The sequence below is a fragment of the Vulpes lagopus genome, chromosome 13 (assembly GCF_018345385.1).
Source record: "Vulpes lagopus strain Blue_001 chromosome 13, ASM1834538v1, whole genome shotgun sequence".
NCBI lineage: Eukaryota > Metazoa > Chordata > Mammalia > Carnivora > Canidae > Vulpes > Vulpes lagopus.
Genome location: NC_054836.1, coordinates 20,294,745 through 20,316,432, shown reverse-complemented (window position 1 = coordinate 20,316,432; position 21,688 = coordinate 20,294,745). Strand labels below are relative to the sequence as shown.

General features: G+C 40.2%; 1 protein-coding gene across 1 annotated transcript in view; it reads left to right on the top strand.

Annotated features, from left to right (window-relative positions):
- The first annotated feature begins 295 nt into the window (after positions 1 to 295).
- PON1 (paraoxonase 1) overlaps positions 296 to 21,688 on the top strand; it is a 35,682-nt gene continuing 14,289 nt past the window's right edge. Inside the window, exons 1-6 of the mRNA XM_041727953.1 lie at positions 296 to 624; positions 8,755 to 8,825; positions 10,354 to 10,409; positions 12,260 to 12,428; positions 17,891 to 18,017; positions 21,400 to 21,600. Of these exons, the coding sequence (XP_041583887.1) occupies positions 551 to 624; positions 8,755 to 8,825; positions 10,354 to 10,409; positions 12,260 to 12,428; positions 17,891 to 18,017; positions 21,400 to 21,600 (698 nt within the window). The 5' untranslated portion in view covers positions 296 to 550. The remainder of the gene's footprint in view (positions 625 to 8,754; positions 8,826 to 10,353; positions 10,410 to 12,259; positions 12,429 to 17,890; positions 18,018 to 21,399; positions 21,601 to 21,688) is intronic.

Sequence of the window (21,688 nt, the reverse complement as noted above, 5' to 3'; positions counted from 1 at the left end):
GCATGAGAGCCTGTAATGAATGAACACTGCAGTGATGTATTTACTGAGCTGTAACGTCAGGAGTGTAGCTCAGAGATTGAGATGCTTGAAATCCAGATGTTTGATAGCAGTAGCCTGGGGAGAAGAAAGTGAGACCTTGGGGGTTCTAATCACAGTCCTTTCTTCCTCTGTGCCTTTATTCGCTGAGTCACGGGGATTGCATTACATGAACTCCTCTGACCCACAGGGATTAGGACCTTGTGGCCACAAAGCAAGTGCTCATCAAAGCCTGGCTCTCTTTTCCCACAGCTCTCCATTTCCACCAACCAGCATGCTCTCCCCCTCTTGCCCAGTCTAGGCAACTGTTCCTCTCTTCTCTTTAAAGCCTCTGGGGAGCACACAGCTCCCGGCCTCTGCTGCTGATCTCAAGCCAGTGCCCTGGTGCTGCAGAGAGGGAGGGGAGGGGTGGGGAGGGCAATCCGGGCAGCCCTAACTGGGCTCAGGCTGCCACAGCTCAGTTTCCAACAGTCTGCGTCTCAGCCCGGCCCAGGCCTGCGTTCCTGTCCAAGCCATGGCAAAGCTGATGGTGCTCACCCTCTTGGGGCTGGGACTAGCGCTCTTCAGAGATCACCGGGCTTCTTATCTGTAAGTTGGGTTGTGGTGAGGGCTGCAGCCCAGGTCCTTCCCACCCCGCCAACCACAGGAAGGCCCCTGGAAGTGGGGTGTAGTCTTTTTAACCAAAAGTCCCAGGTAAGTTTTAGATGCACACCCCACAGGTTGAAAACATGTCCTTGTTCACTGCCAGAGACACGAAGTAAGGAGACAGTCGTCCCTGGTGTGATGGCCAAGTGGTTGGCATACACAAATTGATTTTTCATGAAGATCCATATGCCTATGAGATTCACTTCTCATTTTCACCTCTAACTAGATCACTGGACCTGGGATCTCCCTCTGATTATTGTGTTAGTTAGGGAAGGAGTTGCCTGGTCATGGCATAAATCTTTCCCAGCTTGGAGATTCTCAATTTGAGGCTACACGGAGACATAAAACGCCTGTGGAGCAGAGCAGATGGGAGTAAACACACCCTGCAGGGGCCTGCTCTGACCCCTTACCCACTCCAGTTGGGCGAGGGAGTGGGGGTAGAAGGTGGCGGGTAGGAAAGAACCCTGGCACAGGTATTTGATGCCAGGGGTTCTTGCTCTGTCCCTTCCATTATAGGATCTTGGGCAAATCATTTTATATCTCTAACATTCCCTGCTTCAATAAGCCTGAACCAATAAGACACACTCATATAGGAAGCTGCTAACACCCTGCCTGGGATATAGTAACTATTCAATAAATGTTAGTGTTTTGCTTTCCTTAAAGTACTTATAAACCGTAGGTACTGTAAACAGGGTGGGAGGGGATGGTTAGTTTTTCAGAACATTTCAGTAGTTTCATGGTAACTTTACAGGGGTTCAAAGTCTAAAGACCATCTTCAGCCCTACGGTTTAGTCAATATCTAGTTATTTACTTAAAAGTAAAACATTACTAAAAATCAAATTGAACAGTTTAGACTTTTAAAAATCTTAGATGACCCTAAGCTTTCTTTCAGAATCACTTTTTACAAACTATTGGGTTTTTTCTTCTAATTATTGATTATTTTTGTAATCATGAACTGTTAGAGAAAAGTAACAGGTAGTGATTTGAGGTTCAAATCATGTAAAAATTATGGCTTGTCGATTTTCATTAAACATAGTACTATCAGATGCTAAGGGAGAATCCCTATATATACATATATTTTATTTTTATTTTTATTTTATTTTATTTATTTAAATATGTATATCCCCACCCCCCCGCATATATGTGAGTCATGGTATTATCCTGGGATGAAAATAAATGAGATATAAAGATCTAATAACACTCCTTCTAGGCTTTATCCTTTCAATTCTTCATCTGTACCTGGGTTTGTTCTCCCCCCACTTTTCCCATGGCCCCACACCAAAATGTTTTCCAAAGGATTACAGATCTGCCAGGAAGGAGTGAGGGTTTGTCTTTCTGGTTTACCTTTCTTAATTTATGCTGAGAATGGAGACTGTAGGCATGGTGTATATGTTTTTGTGTAAAAGCATATCTTTACTACCCCAACCCTGAAACGTTTCTCTCTCAACATGTGGTCTTAGCTTATATGATTCAACTTTAATATTTCCCCAACTGTGTTCCTTAAAGCATGAGCCACAAGATTTGCTCCACAAAAAAAACCCACATTCCTTGGACACATAAATTTGGGAAATGTCTATTATAGCCTTTTCCTGGAGACTGGCAGTGCACTCTGGCATATTGAAAAGCTTTGAAAATTCCTTCAGCTACAAAACAAAACAAAACAAAACAAATTTTGCTTTAAGTCATCATTTCACAGACTTATCAGCCCACACCTCATTCCCTTTTGGTACCATTTATAAACATCCTGTCAAACTCTCTGGGATATGGTTTGAAAAGGACTATTCAAATAGCATTGACTTGCACCAAGACAAAGTTCAACCTCAAAATGTTGGGACCTATCCTTAGGTAGCAAGGGGACCTGGGCCTTGTTTCTGGGCCTCTAACTTGATTCTGATTTTTCTGAAAGGACCAAAGTATGATATGATAATAGCCCAACATAACATCAGTCTCTGCAAGTCCCTTTGTTGGCCTTGCCTGTGGTTTCCTGATGTGGATAGCATGTCTGCAGGAGATGCTTTTCTGTGGGGCTGCCTCAGTGGGAAGACCTGGAGTCTGGTTTGGAATTCAGAACTTACTGCTTTATTTTCAGCACCTGGGTCCAGTGAATGGGGAGGGGACCTTAGTCCTTAAACTTCTACCTGTATGGCTAAGATTAAAACACAGGAAACTAATAGATGTTAGTGAGGATGCAGAGAAAATGGAACCCTGTTAGACTATTAGGAATGCAAATTGGTGCAGCCACTCTAGAAAAAAATATGGAGATTCCTTAAAAAGTTAAAAAAGATCTATCTTATGACCCAGCAATTGCACTACTACATATTTACCCAAAGGATGCAAAAATTCAGATTTGAAAAAAAAAATTCAGATTTGAAGTAGTACATACACCCCAATGTCTATAGCAGTGTATTCAGCAGCCAAAACAATGGACAGGGCTCAAATGTCCATCAACAGATGAATGGGTAAAGAAGATGTGGCATATACATACAGTGGAATATTACTCAGGCATCAAACAGAATGAACTTTTGCCATTTGCTACAATGTGGGTGGAGCTAGAGTGTATTATGCTAAGTGAAGTAAGTCAGAGAAAGACAAATACCATATGATTTCACTCATATATGGAATTGAAGAGAACAGATGAACATATAGGAAGGGCAGGGGAAAGGAGAGAGGGTAATAAACTAAAAGAGACTGTCAAGGATAGAGAACAAACAAGAGTTGATGGAGGGAGGTGGTGGGGGATGTGCTAGATGGGTGATGGGTATTAAGGAGGCCGCCTGTTGTGATGAGCACTGGGTATTGTATGTAAGTGATTTATCATTAAATTCTACTTTAGAAACCAATATTGCACTGTAGGTTAACAAGGTAAAATTTAAATTTTAAAAATCCCACTTAAAAATGAAAGAAAAGGGATCCCTGGGTGGCGCAGCGGCTTAGCACCTGCCTTTGGCTCAGGGCGCGATCCTGGAGACCCGGGATCGAATCCCACGTCAGGCTCCCGGTGCATGGAGCCTGCTTCTCCCTCTGCCTGTGTCTCTGCCTCTCTCTCTCTCTGTGACTATCATAAATAAATAAAAATTAAAAAAAAAATGAAAGAAAAAAAAACCCATCTACCTGTAATCAGACAACTGAGAAGGGAAGATGGAAGTGGGAGTGAGATGAACCTTTGATTTTAGAAGGGAAAGGGAATCTAGAAGAACCTGGGGAATAGGAGCAATGCAGGGCCAAGAGGAGGGTGGTAATGGAGGATGGGAGCAGCCCAGACTTGAGAAGGAAGGGAAATTGCATCCACTGTTTGAAAGGCCCTAAAGCCTCAGTCTTCAAAGGGGCTGTGGACCAGATGCATGAACATCAGTTGGGAGCTCGCTCTAGTTGCACAATCTCAGGCCTCATCCCACTCTATTGAATCCAAATCAGCACTATTTAAGGAATTCCCCAAGGGATTTATAGGTAGTTCTTCAAAGGACATTCAAATCCTGTTAAAACTAGATCAAGAGATCTGGAGAAGCAGTAAATTACTTTTGTTACCATTTAGAGGTAAGGCCCTCAAGTCCCAGAGAAGATCATGAATCTGCCCCAGGAAGACAAGGGAAGAGAGTAGTCCTGAGGCTCCCAAGGGGAGCAAGCCAAAGCCCCACAGTGGAAACACCCTTATTGCTTCAGAGATCAGGTATACAGGAGGAGGGCAGGTTCACTTGAGATTGTACAGGTCTGGGTTAGAGGGAACTTGTGAAAGGATTCAAATGATGTCTCGAGGGGGATAACTGATGCTTTCGAGGTGATAACAGCACAGAGGAAGGAACTGAGAGAGCTCCTCTGGATCAGTAGTCTCCCCTGCCCATCTTTGTAGTCCTCTGTTGTGACCTTGTAGGCTGTGCACGCGCAAATCCAAGGCATGTCTTGGACTAATTGATAGAAACAGCACCCTGGGGGTGTGGAATGTGGCATCTGTGTGGCAACTTCCCCATTTCTAAATTGCTGCTTATAACGTGGGAGACACTGTTTCCTTTCAGTAGAAGGAGATTTCAGCACCCCACAGCCACTCCACACTCCACACCACAGTGGGAAGAGGGCATTGGTGGATTCCAGCAGACCTGGCCTGGATGCCATTTCTGCAACTTCCAAGTCACTTTACCATGCTGACCCTATCTCTCCACCCAAAACTTATGGAATAATAATACATATCACAGTAGGATAAATATGAAATCTGGCACATGAAAGTTACATATGTTAGCTTTTATTTTTGTCATATGCTATTGCAAAAATCCACCTATGGATGATCCACCTAATGAGTGATATTTGAATATATATTAGGATAATACCTCACGTGACCCTAGGCTAAGGTTGTATAAATAACTCTCCAGCCTTTTCTACTGATGCAACTGATACCACTTTCTCCATCTGGTGCACCAGCCTAGTATTTCCACAAAACAACTCAGCAGACATCTGCAGAGTACCTTGTCTCTGCCACCACTGGGTTCTTGCTGGGTCACAGGGGTAAATAGGATGCAGTATTCGCTCACAGATCCCAGAGTTTACTATGAGCAACAAGACCAAAAACTGATAACTGCAAAACAATAGGTAAGAGACTTGCTAGACGTATATATGTGGAGGCTAATGAGGCTAAAGAAGTTGTTAATCCTATCACAGAAGTCCAGGAAGAGCTACAGAAAGGCATGAGGAGGAGTCTTCCCCCCGGGGTGAGGAGCTATGGACCTTCTAGGTGGAAGGAGAAGCGTGAACAAATGCAAAGAAGTGTGACAATAATATAGAGAAAAGGGCCCTGTACCATGACACCTCATTTCAGATCCCAACTCTATCCTTTTAAATAATCAACAACAAGCAAACAACATAACTTCTCCATGTCTCAGTTTTTTTACCTACCAATCAGCCAAAATATTAATCGTTGCCTCAAAAGTGACAAGGAGATTAATTGAGGCAGTATGTATTAGAGCCCTTAGCATAGGGCTTGGCACACAGTAGATCCCAATAGGGAATATTCGTTGAATGAGGAGTGTATATAGTGGCAGAAAGTAGACTGATGAGGCTGCATATGGCCCCAAGGAAAGTTCCAGAGTGGATTTCCTAATGCATAAACTAAAGATCCTTACTTTCTTTTCTAAGAGGCAAGCACATATTTGCGAAGGATAATTCACAGTAGGGATTGTGTGATTTCTGGCCAGACCTCAGAGGCCTTATGAATCAGGGACACATCTCACACATTGACTGTTACATCCCTTAGACCTGGGACATTTGGACCTAACAAGCCCTTGATCAGATATTTCCTGGTCATGGAGATTAAGACAGAAAAATATGAACTAGGTTATCATAACACAGAATTGTCTTCTGGTGATTCCTCCAGTTTCAAGCAGTGTTACCTGTACATTCTGAGCAGAGGACTGAATGTGAGCTTTGCATTCTTAATGAGTTCCAGTCCCAAGTCAGCCACTTCATAACCTCGTGGATTTGGAAAGCCACTTAATCTTCGTCATCCGGAAAGTAGGGAAAGTAATACCCCAGGGAGGTGTTCGAAGATTAAATGAGGGTATATACAGAACCTCAATTGTAGTAGCAATGATTATTCTGTTGAGATATGACTGTTTTTTTGGCCACAAACATGAACTCCAAACAACTGAGTGCTGACTTTATGCCTCCTTAGCTACCCTGGGCTCCAGGCAGCTGTGATTATTCTATTCTTTCCGGGTTAGAGATTGTCTTCCATGTGAGAGAAGCCTGCAGTAGGATAGGAGCTGATCTGTTGAGCTGATCTGTTGTGCTTTTTCTCTGCCTTCTATGATCCCATCAGGTTTGATGGGCCTTGTGAGCCAGGCAGTGCACCTGTTCTTCCTGTGTGGTTTTGACTCTGAGAAAGCTAATTTGGCTGTCATTGGTATTTTTCACAAGTCTTGGCCCACTCAAAAAAGTTTAAAACAAAAAAAATGAAATATGCTTCAAAATAATCTGAAAGAAGTAGAGAGTGGGTCAGAGTAGAGATGAAACAGGACTGATCATGTATTGATAAATGTTGAAGAAGGTGATGGGAACAGTAAATTCATTACACTATGTTATCTACTCTGGGTGTCGTTTTTATATCCTATAGAAAAAAATTAAAAAGTTTAAAGCAAACAACAACAACAACAACAACAACAACAACAAGTCTTGGCCCACTCAGTGATTTCACATCTTTGAATCTCTTCTGTGTCACTTTTTAAATTGTTTTGTATAGGACCTGTATCTTTCCCATCGTTTGTGCTGGTCCTTAGAATCCCCTGGGGCACTTTACAGATATTCACTGAGATTTCTCTAGACTAATATTTTTCAGAATGGTGATTCACAAATCAATTTTAGTAGACTATGGCCAGCATTTTATTTTATTTTATTTTTTATTTATTTTTTTTATGGCCAGCATTTTAAAATGAATGAAATAGAATTGAGTAGAAAAGCTAAAAATGTATTACATGCATTCAGGTATTCTTTTGTGAACCTGTTTTAGGGGTGTGTGTGTATGTGTGTGTGTGTGTGTTTCATGCAAAATGCTTTCCAAATGCATCATCACTTTCCCTTTATTTCTTTATTGTGAACTTTCCCATTTTTTAAAATACCCCATAGTGGAGCACCTGGGTGGCTCAGCAGTTGAATGTCTGCCTTTGGCTCAGGATGTGTTCACAGGGTCCTGGGATTGAGTCCTGCATTGGACTCCCTACAGGGACCCTGATTCTCCCTCTGTCTATGTCTCTGCCTCTCTCTTGGTGTTTGTCATATATAAATAAATAAAATCTTTAAAAATAAAAAAATAAAATAAATAAATTAAATACTCCGTAGTTTCTCAGGTCATAGGGGGCAAATCCTAACTTTCCCTTGCAGTTGGATTTGTAAATTCAGGTTCATCATTCAGGGAACCACCCCCTACTTACAGGCCAGGACTTCCCCATCTACTCATTTACCTTTGGAGCTCTAGCACCCAGCTGGTGGTTCTCTACTCTGGTTATGCTTCAGGACAAACTGTGTTGCTTTAACAAAGCTGATTGCTAGACTCCACCCCCACCTGGTAGATCAGATCCTAATCGTGAGATTGATGGCCAGTGCCATGGTGGTAGGAACATGTTACATTTTTTTTCTGAATGAAAGGATGAAAGATGAAGCACCCCAAATTCCTATTATTTTCTACTATCTTAAGAATTTTATCCAGAGTGCCCCTGGCCCATCCTCTTCCTCTGTGAGACTAAATTATCAGTAAGGCAAGTGAATAATTTCTCAGCTTATTTTTAACCAAATAATATTTCTGAGCATTCTTAGATAGTTGTTGCTACTCACTAAGACCATATTATATAATTAGTTCTAAAAAATATGTGATCGTTTACATCTTTTGTCCTTGCTGACATTGTGGGCCAGTTCTTTCAAATGCCTCGGCAATAGTTTTGCTCTGCTCCTTCTCCCATCTGTCCTTTTCCCTCTGTCCTTCCCTCAAATGTTCCCTGCCATGTTTATGCACTCTGTGTGTGTGTGTGTGTGTGTGTGTGTGTGTGAAATGTCTTTATATGCTGGCCTTGGGTGTGATTTTCTGAAGTTATAAATCCTTTAAGCACACCTGTGGTTTTCAGGTGACACACCCCAAAGCAGATGCCCAGTCCAGGCTTTGGAGCCAGAGTGGGCAGATGGGTAGGAGGCCCATCTGTCAGCAGCCGGAACACATCAATGGAGTAAATTGGAACCATGTTGCTATTTAACCCAAATTTCCACATAGGACTCCTTACACAGCTGATGAAATAGTTCCTATTCCTCCTGCCAAAGTGCACAGAGCTCTGGAGAGGACACTATGTATTTCCTTTGTGGATCCATCCACCTCTGCTAAATAAACCCTGAGTGTACCCAGGGGCACCATGGTTCTTGCTCTGGCCTTGTCCTGTAGAATTGCTCACACTTTAGGGACCACTAACGCTGGGGTTGAAATCCAGGCAAAGGCCAGTAGAGGAGAACTTTATTGGCAGCTTCTTTTGCAACTTAATTATAAATTTCTTTCTTTTTTTTTTTAATTATAAATTTCTGAATAGTTCTATTCCTTTTTTTCTTCCCCAGAACACGACTCAATGCTTTCCGAGAAGTAACCCCAGTAGAACTTCCTAACTGTAATTTAGTTAAAGGAATAGGTAAGTATGTGACAGGACGAAGTAAGGGCATTATTTGAATGTCCACCTTCAAATAAAGTAGACAGTTATATGGCTCAACCAACAAAAAATATATGCATTTCCACTGGTGCTAAAATTGTGGACATTGAAACTTGCTGTATTATCTTGCTATTTATTTGGTTAATAACCTGCTTAATTTTGTTTAAAAACAGAACCGGGAGAGAATGATTAAGTCAGTAGTTAATTATAAATACCAACATACTTGACTTTTGACTTCACCAACATATGGCCAAAGTATTAAGTTTTTCATAGTTTGTTTTTGTTTGGTCGTTAGCAAGAACAATAGTGGAAACAATGTTTAATTTTATGGTAATAGGACCTGAGGAGATTCCAGGGGAGAGGCAGAGGAAGGAGAAAAAGCAGTGAGTAAAGGGAAAAATTTTAAAAAGCCCTCACAACCTTAGCAGTTACCACAAGGTTTACCCTAACACACATCTCTCTTTTAATGTCGGAGAGGAATATTTTTCCCAGAAGTTCCCAGCAGATTTCCCTTCAGATCTCATTAGTCAGAGATAGACAACAGGCTGGTGCCCTAGCTGCAAAGGAAGCTGGGAAAGTAATTATTGGGCTTCCATTGTGGAAGGCAGGCCCTGTCAGCAAAGATAAAAGGCTAAGGGAATAGCAGCTGGTAAGCAACCAACAGGGAGTGTCACAGGACTCAAGTCCCCATCTGGTTTCAGCCAACCACTTTTGTTATTTGAGGACAACTTGTTTGAGATCCATGCTTTTGTTATGTTTTGTTTTGCTTTGTTTAGAATTACTTATTGCGGTTGACTAAGGTTGGAAAGGCTAGACCATGTGACTTATTCAGTCAGCAACAATAAGGTTGGCCAGATACCTCACAGTGCAATCATACTTTAGAAAATAAATGTTATTGATATTAGATATCACTGGATATTTGAAAAACAACTCCACTGAGAGTACCAATCAAAAATCTCATTTGTCTCTAGGTTGATTGAGACTTTTAAAATTTACATGTACTTAAGATATAATTAACTTGGTGATACTTTACTGATGTTTATAATTAATAGTAGATCCATATTTTGCATATGAAATGTGTCTCCATTTTAACAGAAGCATTTGGAATCTGCTTATATTTCCAATATGGTTCTCAAAGAATTTATTGGGTTTGGAATTTAATATTAACATATACTGGTAGTTTACGCTGTTGTTAGCAAAACAGCAAGCTATTTTCAAATTATCATACTTTTATAAATTTTGTGAATTTCTGAACTTTAAGAGATTCCAGACTCTCTGGAAAAAGTTCTAGTCCATTAATTTAAAAAATATATATTAAGTGTAAATGTTAATTACACTTAATTATGTCAATGTCTTCTGATTTTTATATAATCCTATCCGTCAACTTGAATAAGTAAATGAAAGAGTTAATTATTCTGAATCTATCAAATAAGAGGAAGAGTGATAAAGGATCGCTAGTACCCTGCAATCACCTACAACAATCTGTATTGACTATTCTCTTTCCTGGCAGAAACTGGCTCTGAAGACCTGGAGATACTTCCTAATGGACTAGCTTTCATTAGCTCTGTAAGTTGTTTCCTTTTTTTTATGGTAGTCTACACCATTTTCTGGAACCAGCAGCTTAAGTCTTTTGTTTAAGCCTGCTGTTTACCAATGCCCACCTTCAAATAAAACAGGCAGTTGTATGGTTCAACAAACAAACAATACATGCATTTACACCAGTGTTAAAATTATGGTCGTATGCCCTCTATGCATATTTGTATTCCTGTGGGTACACCGAACTCTAATACTACTTTATCTTCCATTGTAGCAATTTGTGAGTCCAATGAGTTCAAGAATGGCTTTCCATCAATGGTCTATCCCTTGAAGCACTTAGGTGGTATAGTCAAATATTTACTAAACTGGGCTTATGTTTATATATATATATATATATCCCCTCACATGTCATTTAGATTTTACATTTTTTTCACACTTTTCTTTTTTTTCACACTTTTCAAAATAAGCTCTTTCATATAAAATCGTTGTTATACCATTTCACAATTTCCACACTTTGAAGAGTGAAGCCACCGCGTTTGTTGAACTTCGGCATACAAATCACTGTGGTAGTGACATAGATCAAAATAAAAGAAGTCAACACCCTTTGCTGCCTGTTATTTATTTAGTCAGTTTTCTCTTATGAAGATGGAGGACTAATCATCTTCTATAGCAGTGACTTGTAAACCGCCCCCCCCCCGCCTTTTTAAGCAAGAGAATAACATATTCCAAGCAAAATCTTATAAGGGACCCCAACATCTAAAACAAAAACAGCTGTATTGTTCTAATTGAAGGCTAAGAAAGAAGTTGTTGCTGGGTTCACTAGACTTCCCCTAAAATTCTGTCATTAAGATGGTTGCAAGGAACTTGCCAGGAGACATAATAAAAACCATAACCATGGGACGCCTGGGTGGCTCAGCAGTTAAGCGCCTGCCTTCCAGCTCAGGGAGTGATCCTGGAGTCCTGGGATCAAGTCCTGCATCAGGCTCCCTGCATGGAGCCTGCTTCTCCCTCTGCCTGTGTCTCTGCCTTCTCTCTCTGTGTGTGTGTCTCTCATGAATAAATAAACAAAATCTTAAAAAAAAGAAAGAAAAACTGTAACCAAGGTGCCTCGTTAGCCCAGTAGACAGTGTGTCAATCTCATAAAAAGCATAACCAATGTTCTCTCCATATTTCCTGCTTATATGATTGAAGCCCATTAGCAATCACCCATTTGGTCTACTTTTCCATTTTTTATCTTTCTCATGACTTAGAAACTGTGGTATGGGGCACATATGGCTCTGCTACTGGTGATAGAATGGTCCGTGCCTGTGTGTTGTGTAGGTGGCCTGGTGGAGCATGTGGCTTCTGGAACCCCCATGGGCCTATTGCACCAGCCAACCAAGAGGCTTCCCATGTGGCCCTATGACCTGAAGCAGACAGTATGAATCCATATGCCATCTACCACCTTAATCAGCTTTTTTTTTAAATTTTTATTTATTTATGATAGTCACAGAGAGAGAGAGAGAGAGAGAGAGAGAAGCAGAGACATAGGCAGAGGGAGAAGCAGGCTCCATGCACCGGGAGCCCGACGTGGGATTCGATCCCGGGTCTCCAGGATCGCGCCCTGGGCCAAAGGCAGGCGCCAAACCGCTGCGCCACCCAGGGATCCCCAGCTTTTTTTTTTTTTTTTAAGATTCTATTTATTCTTAAGAGGCAGAGACACAGGCAGAGGGAGAAGCAGGCTCCATGCAGGGAACCCGACGTGGGACTTGAACCTGGATCTCCAGGATCACACCCCGGGCTGCAGGCGGCGCTAAACCACTGCGCCTCTGGAGCTGCCCCCTTAATCAGCTTTTGAAGTATGTGTAATATGCCTGTTTTTCCCCTTCATGTTTTATAAGGGATTAAGATATCCTGGAATAAAGAGCTTTGAACCTGATAAACCTGGCAAAATGCTTCTAGTGGACCTGAATGAAGAAGCTCAAACAGTGTTAGAACTGAAGATCATTGGAAGTAAATTCGATGAGTCCTCATTTAACCCTCATGGGATTAGCACATTCACAGATGAAGGTAATGATATTTAATGTTTATTAAAAACAAAACTAGAGGATCCCTGGATGGCTCCGCGGTTTGGTGCCTGCCTTCCCCCCAGGGCATGATACTGGGGACCGGGGATCGAGTCCCGCATCAGGCTCCCTCCGTGGAGCCTACTTCTCCCTCTGCCTGTGTCTCTGCCTCTCTCTCTCTCTCTCTCTCTCTCTCTGTCTCTCATGAATAAATAAATAAAATCTTTAAAAAACAAAAAACAAAATCAAAGGCACCTGGGTAGCTCAGTGATTGAGCATCTCCCTTTGGTTCAGGTAGTAATTCCTGGGTCCTGGGATCAAGTCCCACATCGAGCTCCCTGTAGGGAGCCTGCTTCTCCCTCTGCCTATGTCTCTGCCTCTTTCTGTGTGTCTCTCATGAATGAATGAATGAATGAATAAATGAATAAATAAATAAATCTTTAAAAAAAATAAAAACAAAACCAAATTTTAAAAAATGTTTAAAAGTGAATTATTTTCTCTCATTCAACTAAAGTTTAATCATGATTAATGTTACTATTCTGTTAAACGTATCCCTTGTGTTAATGAAACATAACCACTCTGATGCTTGAGTATGCTAAAATACTTAAGATTTGTAAAGCACTTATTTTTAAAAATACCAACATTCACATTATCCCTATAATTACTGCAGCAATAATTTTTAGCCCTGATCATTATGGGTTTTCCATTTTGAACAATTTTATGGATCTGGGAATTTATAGGGAGAGATTTTTCTAACTGAAGGCATCTGCCAATGCCTATATCCACTGACAGAAAGTTGCTGTGGCCAGTTTTCTCTCAGCCCTGTCAGCTTCAGTGTCTTTCTGTCCACTAGTTCCTCTGTTTTGTCTGCAAACTACTTCCCCACATCTCAAAACTATCAACATATTGCCCGCATCCATTATGCCTTCCTCCCATTTCTTCCTTTGTACTTGTAGCCATTTCCTTGGTCTCTACATGAATTCTCAACCCCAGCTGCACACAGCAACCCCTGTGGGATTTGACATCAACTGCATTTTTTTTTCTTTTTACCTTGTGACCCTTGTTTCTCCAGCCCTCCACTCCCTGCCTCTGGCAACCACCAATCTATGAATTTTGTATTTTCCTTTTAGGATTTAATTCTACATATAAAAAGAGATCGCATGCTTTAGTTTTTCTGTGATTTATATCACTTAGCATAGTGCCCATGAGGCCCATCCATTTTGTCACAAATGGCAGGATTTTGTTCTTTTTTATGGCTGAACATATTCCTCTGTGTGTTTCTGTTTGTGTGTATTTATTCATCCATTCATAGACACTTAGGTTGTTTCCATGTCTTGATGACTGTAAATAAGACTGCAGTGAACATGGGGGAGCATATATCTTTTCAAGCTAGTGTTTTAGTTTTCTTTGGATCAGTACCCAAAATGGAATTCTTGGATTGTATGGTAGTTCTATTTTTAATTTTTCAAGGAAACGCTATAGTGTTTTTCAGTGTTTTTCATGCACCAGTTTGCATTCCCAACAACAGAGCATGAGGGTTCCTTGTTCTCCACATCCTTGCCAACACTTGTTATTTCTTGTGTTTTTAATAATAGCCATTCTAACAGGTGTGAGCTGGTATCATGTTGTGGTTTTGATTTGCATTGCCCTGATGATTAATGATGGTGAGCATCTTTTCTTGTACCTTTTGGCTATCTGTATGTCTTCTTTGGGAAAACATCTTTTCAGATCTTCTGCTTATTTTATTTTACTTTTTAAGATTTATTTATTTATTTATTTATTTATTTATTTATTTATTTGAGGTGGGGGGGAGAGAGAGAGAGAGAGAGAGAGAGAGAGAGACATCATGAGTCAGGGGAGAGGCAAAGGAAGAGAGAGAAAAATCCTTAGGCAGACTCCTCCCTGAGCACAGAGCCCAACACGGGGCTCAATCCCAGGACCCTGGGGTCATGACCTGAGCCAAAATCAAGAGAAGGACACTTAATCAACGAGCCACCCAGGTGCCCTTCTTCTGCCTATTCTAAAATCATATTTTTTTGGATTGTTTTTCTATATGAGTTCTTTTTATATTTTGGATATTAGCTCCTTAATCAGATCTATAATTTGCAAATATTTGTTTCCATTCGGGAGGTTGCCTTTTCATTTTGTTGATGGTTTCCTTTGCTGTGCAGAAGCTCTTTAGTTTGATGTAGTTCACTTTGATTTTGCTTTTGTTGCTTTTGCTTTTGGTGTCAGATTTAAAGGGATCATCAGCAAGATCTATGTCAAAGAACTTACTGCCTATGTTTTCTTCTAGTAGTTTTATGGTTTCAGGTCCTCTATTCAAGTCTTTAATCTACTTTGAGTTAACCTCTGTGTATGATATAAAATAGTGTTTGAGTTTCATTCTTTTATATGTGGCTGTACAGTTTTCCCAACATGATTTATTGAAGAGACTGGATTTTCCCTATGGTATATTCTATATTCTTGGCTTCTATGTCATAGGTTAATTTAATTATACACACATGTAATTAATTATATATGTGTCATTTTATGAGTTTATTTCTGGGCTTTCTATTCTGTTCCACTGATCTATGTGTCTGTTTTTATGCCAGTATCACACTGTTTGAATTTCTATAGCTTTGTAATATAGTTAGAAAGCAAGGAGTTCAAGATTGACTTGGTTTGGGTTTTTGTGTGTGTGTAGGGTTTCATACAAATTTCCAGGTTATGTGTTTTATTTCTGTGAGAAATGCCATTGGAATTTGGATAGGGATTGCACTGAATCTATAGATTGCTGTACAGACATTTTAACAACATTCTTCCATTTCATAAGCATTCAATATCTTTCCATCTGTTTGTATTTTCTTCAATTTCTTTCACTAATGTCGTATAGTTTTCAATATATAGGTCTTTCACTTCCTTGTTTAAATTTATTCCTAAGTATTTTATTCTTTTTGATGCATTTGTAAATGGGATTATTTTATTTCTCCTTCTGATAGTTCACTATTAGTGTATAGAAATGTAACAGATTTCGTGTATTGATTTTGTATCCTGCAACTTCACCAAGTTTGTTTAGTGGTTTTTAATAGCGGGGAGTTTTAAAAAACCTAATGACCAGATCCCAGGCCCAAATATTCTGATTCAATCAGTCTGAGGAAGCTCTGGGTGGCAGGACTTGTTAGAAGTTCTCCAGCTGATAGAATGTAAAGTTGGGGTTGAGAACTGCATCTATAGTCATGGCCTCCATCTTCTCAGCAGACAGTCGCTCCTTCCGTCTTTCTTCCAGACTTGCCCCATTGTGGGTGACTAAAACTGCTGCCTTGAAAGTCATCAGCAATGCCCTTATTAACAAACCTTCTCTCTCGCAGCTCACCTGCCCTCCCACCCGCCCTCCCTCCCCCCTTCTTTCCTTTCTTCCCTCCTTCTCTCCTCCTCCTCATTTATGCTGTTGACCATTTTCTCCTTCAAGTAAATTGCTCCTCCCTGATATTCCAATATACTAATTTATCATAGTTCAGATCCAACTGCAGGCTTCTCTTCCTGTTCACTGTTTTGTCACTCGTTTCAAATTTTCTGGACATTCCCCAAAAGCCTGATCTTTTGCCTCCTCCTTATTTGCTCTATTTCAGAAAGTTCAACCAAGTCATACCCTTTAGCTGTGCCTACTTTCTGGGAGTATTTTATTAATGGGGTATTCTTTTTTTAAATCAGCTCTTCAGTTCCATTCCTTCAAGCTTACTAGATTATTCTATTTGAGTTCCTCTCCTCTAGCTGCTTTAAACTCAACATGTTGAAAACTGATTTTCCATCCTTTTATCTTTCCTTCCTTACCTTTCTACCCCCATGACATCTCTTCTTTTATATATACTTATATAGTTCCCTTTCAGTAATCTCCACACCCATTTACCAACATTATATTTTATTTTAAAACAGTGGGGTATGTGTACATTTTAAAAATAAGAGGGAGTAATATTATGCAAGCCCTTCTGTAAAGTGCTTTCGCATTTAACATTACATTATGGACTCCTTTCTATGACAGTGCATTTAGAGCTCCTTTGCAATGGCTGTTTAGGATTCAGATGCATGGGAGTGCAGTAATGTAGTTCTTCTGTTGATGGATATTCAGTCTGTTTCTGCCTTTATGCTCATTGCAAACAATGCCAAAATAAACATTCTTGTATATATATCTTCTGTGAATATTTCCTTAGGATAAAGACCTAGAGGTAGAATCTGCTGTACAAAACATGGATCTGGGTTTCAGTGCTCACTTATGTTTGATTTTTCATTCCTCAGCCATCATCAAGGGCTTTTGATACTTCTGGTCAAATGTTCCTATATACTTTCCTGCCACTTGTCGCGCAATCCCTCTGGCCCAGTCCCTTCTCCCCACACACCTGGTTTACTGCTGCTCCAAGGCCCAGTGAGTAAGCCCTGGATCCTCACCCTAAGCCCTAACAAGACTGGCCTTCCTTTCTACCTTTATGGCTGCAGGCTTCCTACTCTTTCTTTCATTCACTCTACTCCATCCACAACCTCACTATTAAGAGAGGTACCAAGAAAGCTCCGCCTCAGGCCCTTGGTATACTCTCCTCCCTCACCTGGGAATGCTCTTTCTCCAGATACTCACGTGGCTTGGTCTCCTCTATCATTTAGGTTTCTGCTTTAACATCACTTCATCAGACCTTCCCCGTCATGAAGAAAACAGCTTATTACTCCTCATTCCTTTATCTCATGTTATTTTCCCTTTGTAGCACTTAATACTAATTAAAATAAACACTTGTTTGTTCAGTGGCCTAACTACCAGAAGCCTCCTGGTTGCTTCTCTGTTTAAATATCTTCAGTTCAACCTACTACACTTTGCATTGTTTTTCTTTAAACACCAATTTGGCCATATCAAAGTTTCCAAAGATTTCTGCTTCTTAAAGCAAAGACTGTAATAATCTAACTTCACTTGCCAACTCTAATCACACCTTCTTAACCACTTAGATTGGTCTCTTTTATGCCTTAAAGCTGTACTGACTCATGGAAGCTGCTTCCCTCTGATAGCATCTCTCAGGTGTTCTTTTTATGGAATTTATCATTTTACACTGTGTGAATTATACCTGACCACACCTTCTCATGTCCGTGTTCTCCACATCTTTTTTCTCTTTTATCTCAACTCTGCATCTTGCTGAGACCATTTGCAATAGAAAGCTTAACAAGCTCTTTTGAGTTTTAGTGTCAAGCGTTGCTCATTCTTTAGTTGAGGATTTTCCCCCCTGTGGAGTTTGGAGGTGTTTAGAGAGTGTCACTGGTTCTTCCTTGAGCCATTTCTTTTTCTTTGGAGCAATCACAAGTGCTTCTTTCTACAAGAAGATGAAAATATTCCATCTGCCTGACACCCTAAGTACTAGTTGGAGGTGGGTTGAAATTGCTTTTTGGAGACAGGGCTGACAGCTGAGAGCTCAGTTAATGTTTCGATTTTTGTTTTTAATCTCTTCGCAGATAATACTGTGTACCTGCTGGTGGTGAACCATCCAGATTTTAAGTCCACAGTTGAGGTGTTTAAGTTTCAAGAAGAAGAAAAATCACTTTTGCATTTGAAAACCATCAGACACAAACTTCTGCCTAAGTACTGAGCTATATATTTGTATTTTCCTTTAACACCTGTGGATGGTTAATCCACCTTTAGTTTCTCCATTTAGCCAGAGTGGGAATGGGGATAATGCCTGGTCAGCTCTCCTTTCAAATCATCACAAACTCCTCCAGATGTTCTTCTGCAGATACTTTTGAGGACTCAAATGCCTGAGAGAAAACCCATTCTCTTCCTCTGTCATTTCCCAGGTTGCCTGGGTGCTGACTTATGGCTCCCGACCTCAGAATGTCCATTTGAGCTGTCATTAGGACATAACTCTGTTCTTCTCCCAAACCACACTTTGTATTTCAAACCCAAACCAGTTTCCCAGACAAATTCTACATCATGAGCTTGCTTCTTTATTCATTTATTTACTTTTGTATTGAAAAAATAGAATCTTAGATGTTTCTGAGACCTGGTGCCTCTAAGAACTCCCCAAACTGCCCTTACTCTGGCCTCACGTGATTTATGTAGTTGCAGGTTTGTGGTTAACACTCAGCTCTAATCCTAGGCTTCTTGACAACATAACACAAAGAAAAGGAAAACACCCAGGGATCCCTGATCCCCATAAACCCAACACAAAATCAACTTCCTCACTTACCTTAGGATATGGTTTGTGAGGCTAGTGATGGATTTGGAACAAGATTCTGACACGGTCTTCCCAAACAATCTTTATCTCCTAATCATTAAGATTTTCTAGAATCCCAATCTTTATTTGAATTAACAGCATTGGACTACCTCGGTATTTGTAAATCTAGATTTCTTTTAAGCCATGTGTTATTTACATGCAAGGACCTAGCAGAGTGCCTGGCACATAGTATGCACTCACTGTTCACTGGACCACCTCCTCTCTTTTCTTACCTGGCGGTTTTGAAGATGGAACAACTGAAATTGGAGAAAAACTGAGTTACTGGATGAAGGTCAATCAACTAATTAGTAGTTAAATAGGAACTGTATGACCCAAGTCTTCTGCATCCCTAGGATGAGTGAAAATTCAGAGAACAGCTTTTGGTGGAACAGTTTTTTTATACATTCACTCAACAAATGTATTTTGGAAAGAGAATGAGGATACTGAATGTCTGGCACATGGGCCACATACCAAAGTCTGAATTAGGGAAAAGTATATAGAATGGAGAAGCTGAGCTAATAATAATCGTACTTGTAATAATTGTGATAGTAACAATGAGTTTTAACTGTAAGTTAGGTGCTACAATAAACAATTTAAACTGATTACTTTATTATCTTTTTACAAATATCTTCTTAATTAGGTGTTATTATTATGTCATTTTGGATTTAAAAAAACACAAACTCTGAAGCCTGGAGTATTTAACTTGTCCCAGATGATGCCATCAATAAAATGATATAGCTGGGATTTTTAACCCTGGTAGCTTGAGGCTGAAGCCGCTGCTCTAAGCCACTATGAAATAGTGAAAGCTTATTTTATTTGTTTCACAATTAGTCTTGGAAGTTTCATACTTGTCCAGATTCCCAGCGTCAGAGTATTTTTTTTCTGAGAAATTTGCAAAAATGTTTGTCTTTGGCAATATAGAACCAAACTGAAAAAAGCCATCATGCCACAATTAACTAGAATTCTGCTCTCCCAACAAAGGACTAGCCATGTAGATGTTCTGCTTTGTATTTAATGGTTGTTGATATTGTTGTTTATAGCATTAATATTCCTATTACTAACCTATCACAATTGAAGTATATCATTAACGATAACACAGTGGTCATGATCGATCATCTCCTGTATGCCAGGCATAGTGCCAAGGTCTTTGTGTTCTTCTTTCATTTTATTTACTTTAACCTCACAAAAGAACAGAGGGGAAACTGAGGTATAGATGTCAGTGACATGCTGTGGCACCACAGACAATAGCAAACTACGTCAGCACTCAAATGGGGTCTACGGGATCCCTGGGTGGCTCAGTGGTTGAGCATCTGCCTTCAGCTCAGGGCGTGATCCTGGAGTCACGGGATTGAGTCCCACGTCAGGCTCTTGCATGGAGCCTGCTTCTCCCTCTGCCTGTGTCTCTGCCTCTCTTTCTCTCTGTGTCTCTCATGAATAAATAAATAAAATCTTTAAAACAAACAAACAAACAAAAAACAAATGGGGTCTATAAGACTTATGAAACATTCCTCTGCTCTTTTTTATGAACACATGCAAATGATTTGGAAAGTATACTCATTTTGGAAATTTACTCGTAAAAGAGAGAGAGAGAGAGAGAGAAGTGGTTCATGCCTGGAGCCTGTACACACTAACCCTAAATTCCTAGGCCTTTTTTCTCGTGTCATGATCGTGGCCACCATTGATGGAAGGTTCAGCAAGTGGCAGGCTTTCTACAAAGCACACAGCAGGCATTGTCTTACTGTGATTTCCACTGAGACTCCCTGAATTAAGATTATAACCCTTAGTCTTATACTAATGAGCTGTATGACTTTGGGAAAATTGGTTAACCTCTCTTTACAGATGAGAAAACTGAGACTCTGTATGCTTATCTAACCGGCCCAGGAGCCCAGAGCTGCATCAGAGCTGATGTGCTGGCCATGCCGCCCTCTGCAACGGAGCGGAGATAATTCTCTCGCAGATAATGGCCCTGGGGAACTTCTGTCACCTCCATCAGCACAGAATGACTCACTTATGTGTTCACTGTTGTACCTATTAAAGCAGAAAAATAGACTCATATATCTTAGATTTTCAGTAACGGAGAGAGAATCAAAATCAGAAAGAAAATATGCCAAAACACCATCCTGTTCCTGAGCATTCTTGTTCATGGACATTTTCCTCAGTTAAGAATCATGAAACTTTAAGGCCAGAAGTGATCTTTTAAGACCGAAAGAGCAGTCCATCCTATCCTCCTTTTACAGATAAGGAAACTGAGGCCCTGACATGTAAATTGCACAGCTAATAGTGGCAGAGCTTTAACTGAAATACAAGTCTCAAGATTGCCAGTGTTTTTCCCTCCCACTGTCTGATAATGTTCCAGACTGTTCTATATGAGAGTGAGTGCTATATGAACATGAATAAATTTTGCCCTGATAATGATTTCTGGCTTAATTTAATGTCTACTGAATTTAGTATATCCACACACACACACACACACGCACACCCCACAGCACTATTTTTCAGATACAGTTAATAGGATTTTTACGTTACACTGCTATAAGAACCTTTTAGGGTTTTTTAGAGTAACTTTGTCTTTGAGGATTATACATGTGGGATTGATGTCATTTTAATACTCTACCATAACAGCGACAGTAAAAGCTTCATCCCGCATCTTCATTTTAGGGACAGCTATTAATGAATGCTAATCAATGCAAAATCCTGTGACATACAATACCTTCACCTGTATATATCACATATATGTGTTTGAATTTGCAGTGTAAATGATATTGTTGCTGTGGGACCTGAGCACTTTTACGCCACAAATGATCACTATTTTACTGATGTCTACTTGAAATCCTGGGAGCTCTATTTGGGTTTAGCGTGGTCATATGTTGTTTACTATAGTCCAACTGAAGTTCAAGTGATGGCAGATGGATTTGATTTTGCTAATGGAATCAACATTTCACCTGACGGCAAGTATGTGACCTCTTTAAAATGTCATGCATTTCCCCAGATTCTTGTTAGATATCTTTAGAACATACTCATCTTCTAAATAACATGATGC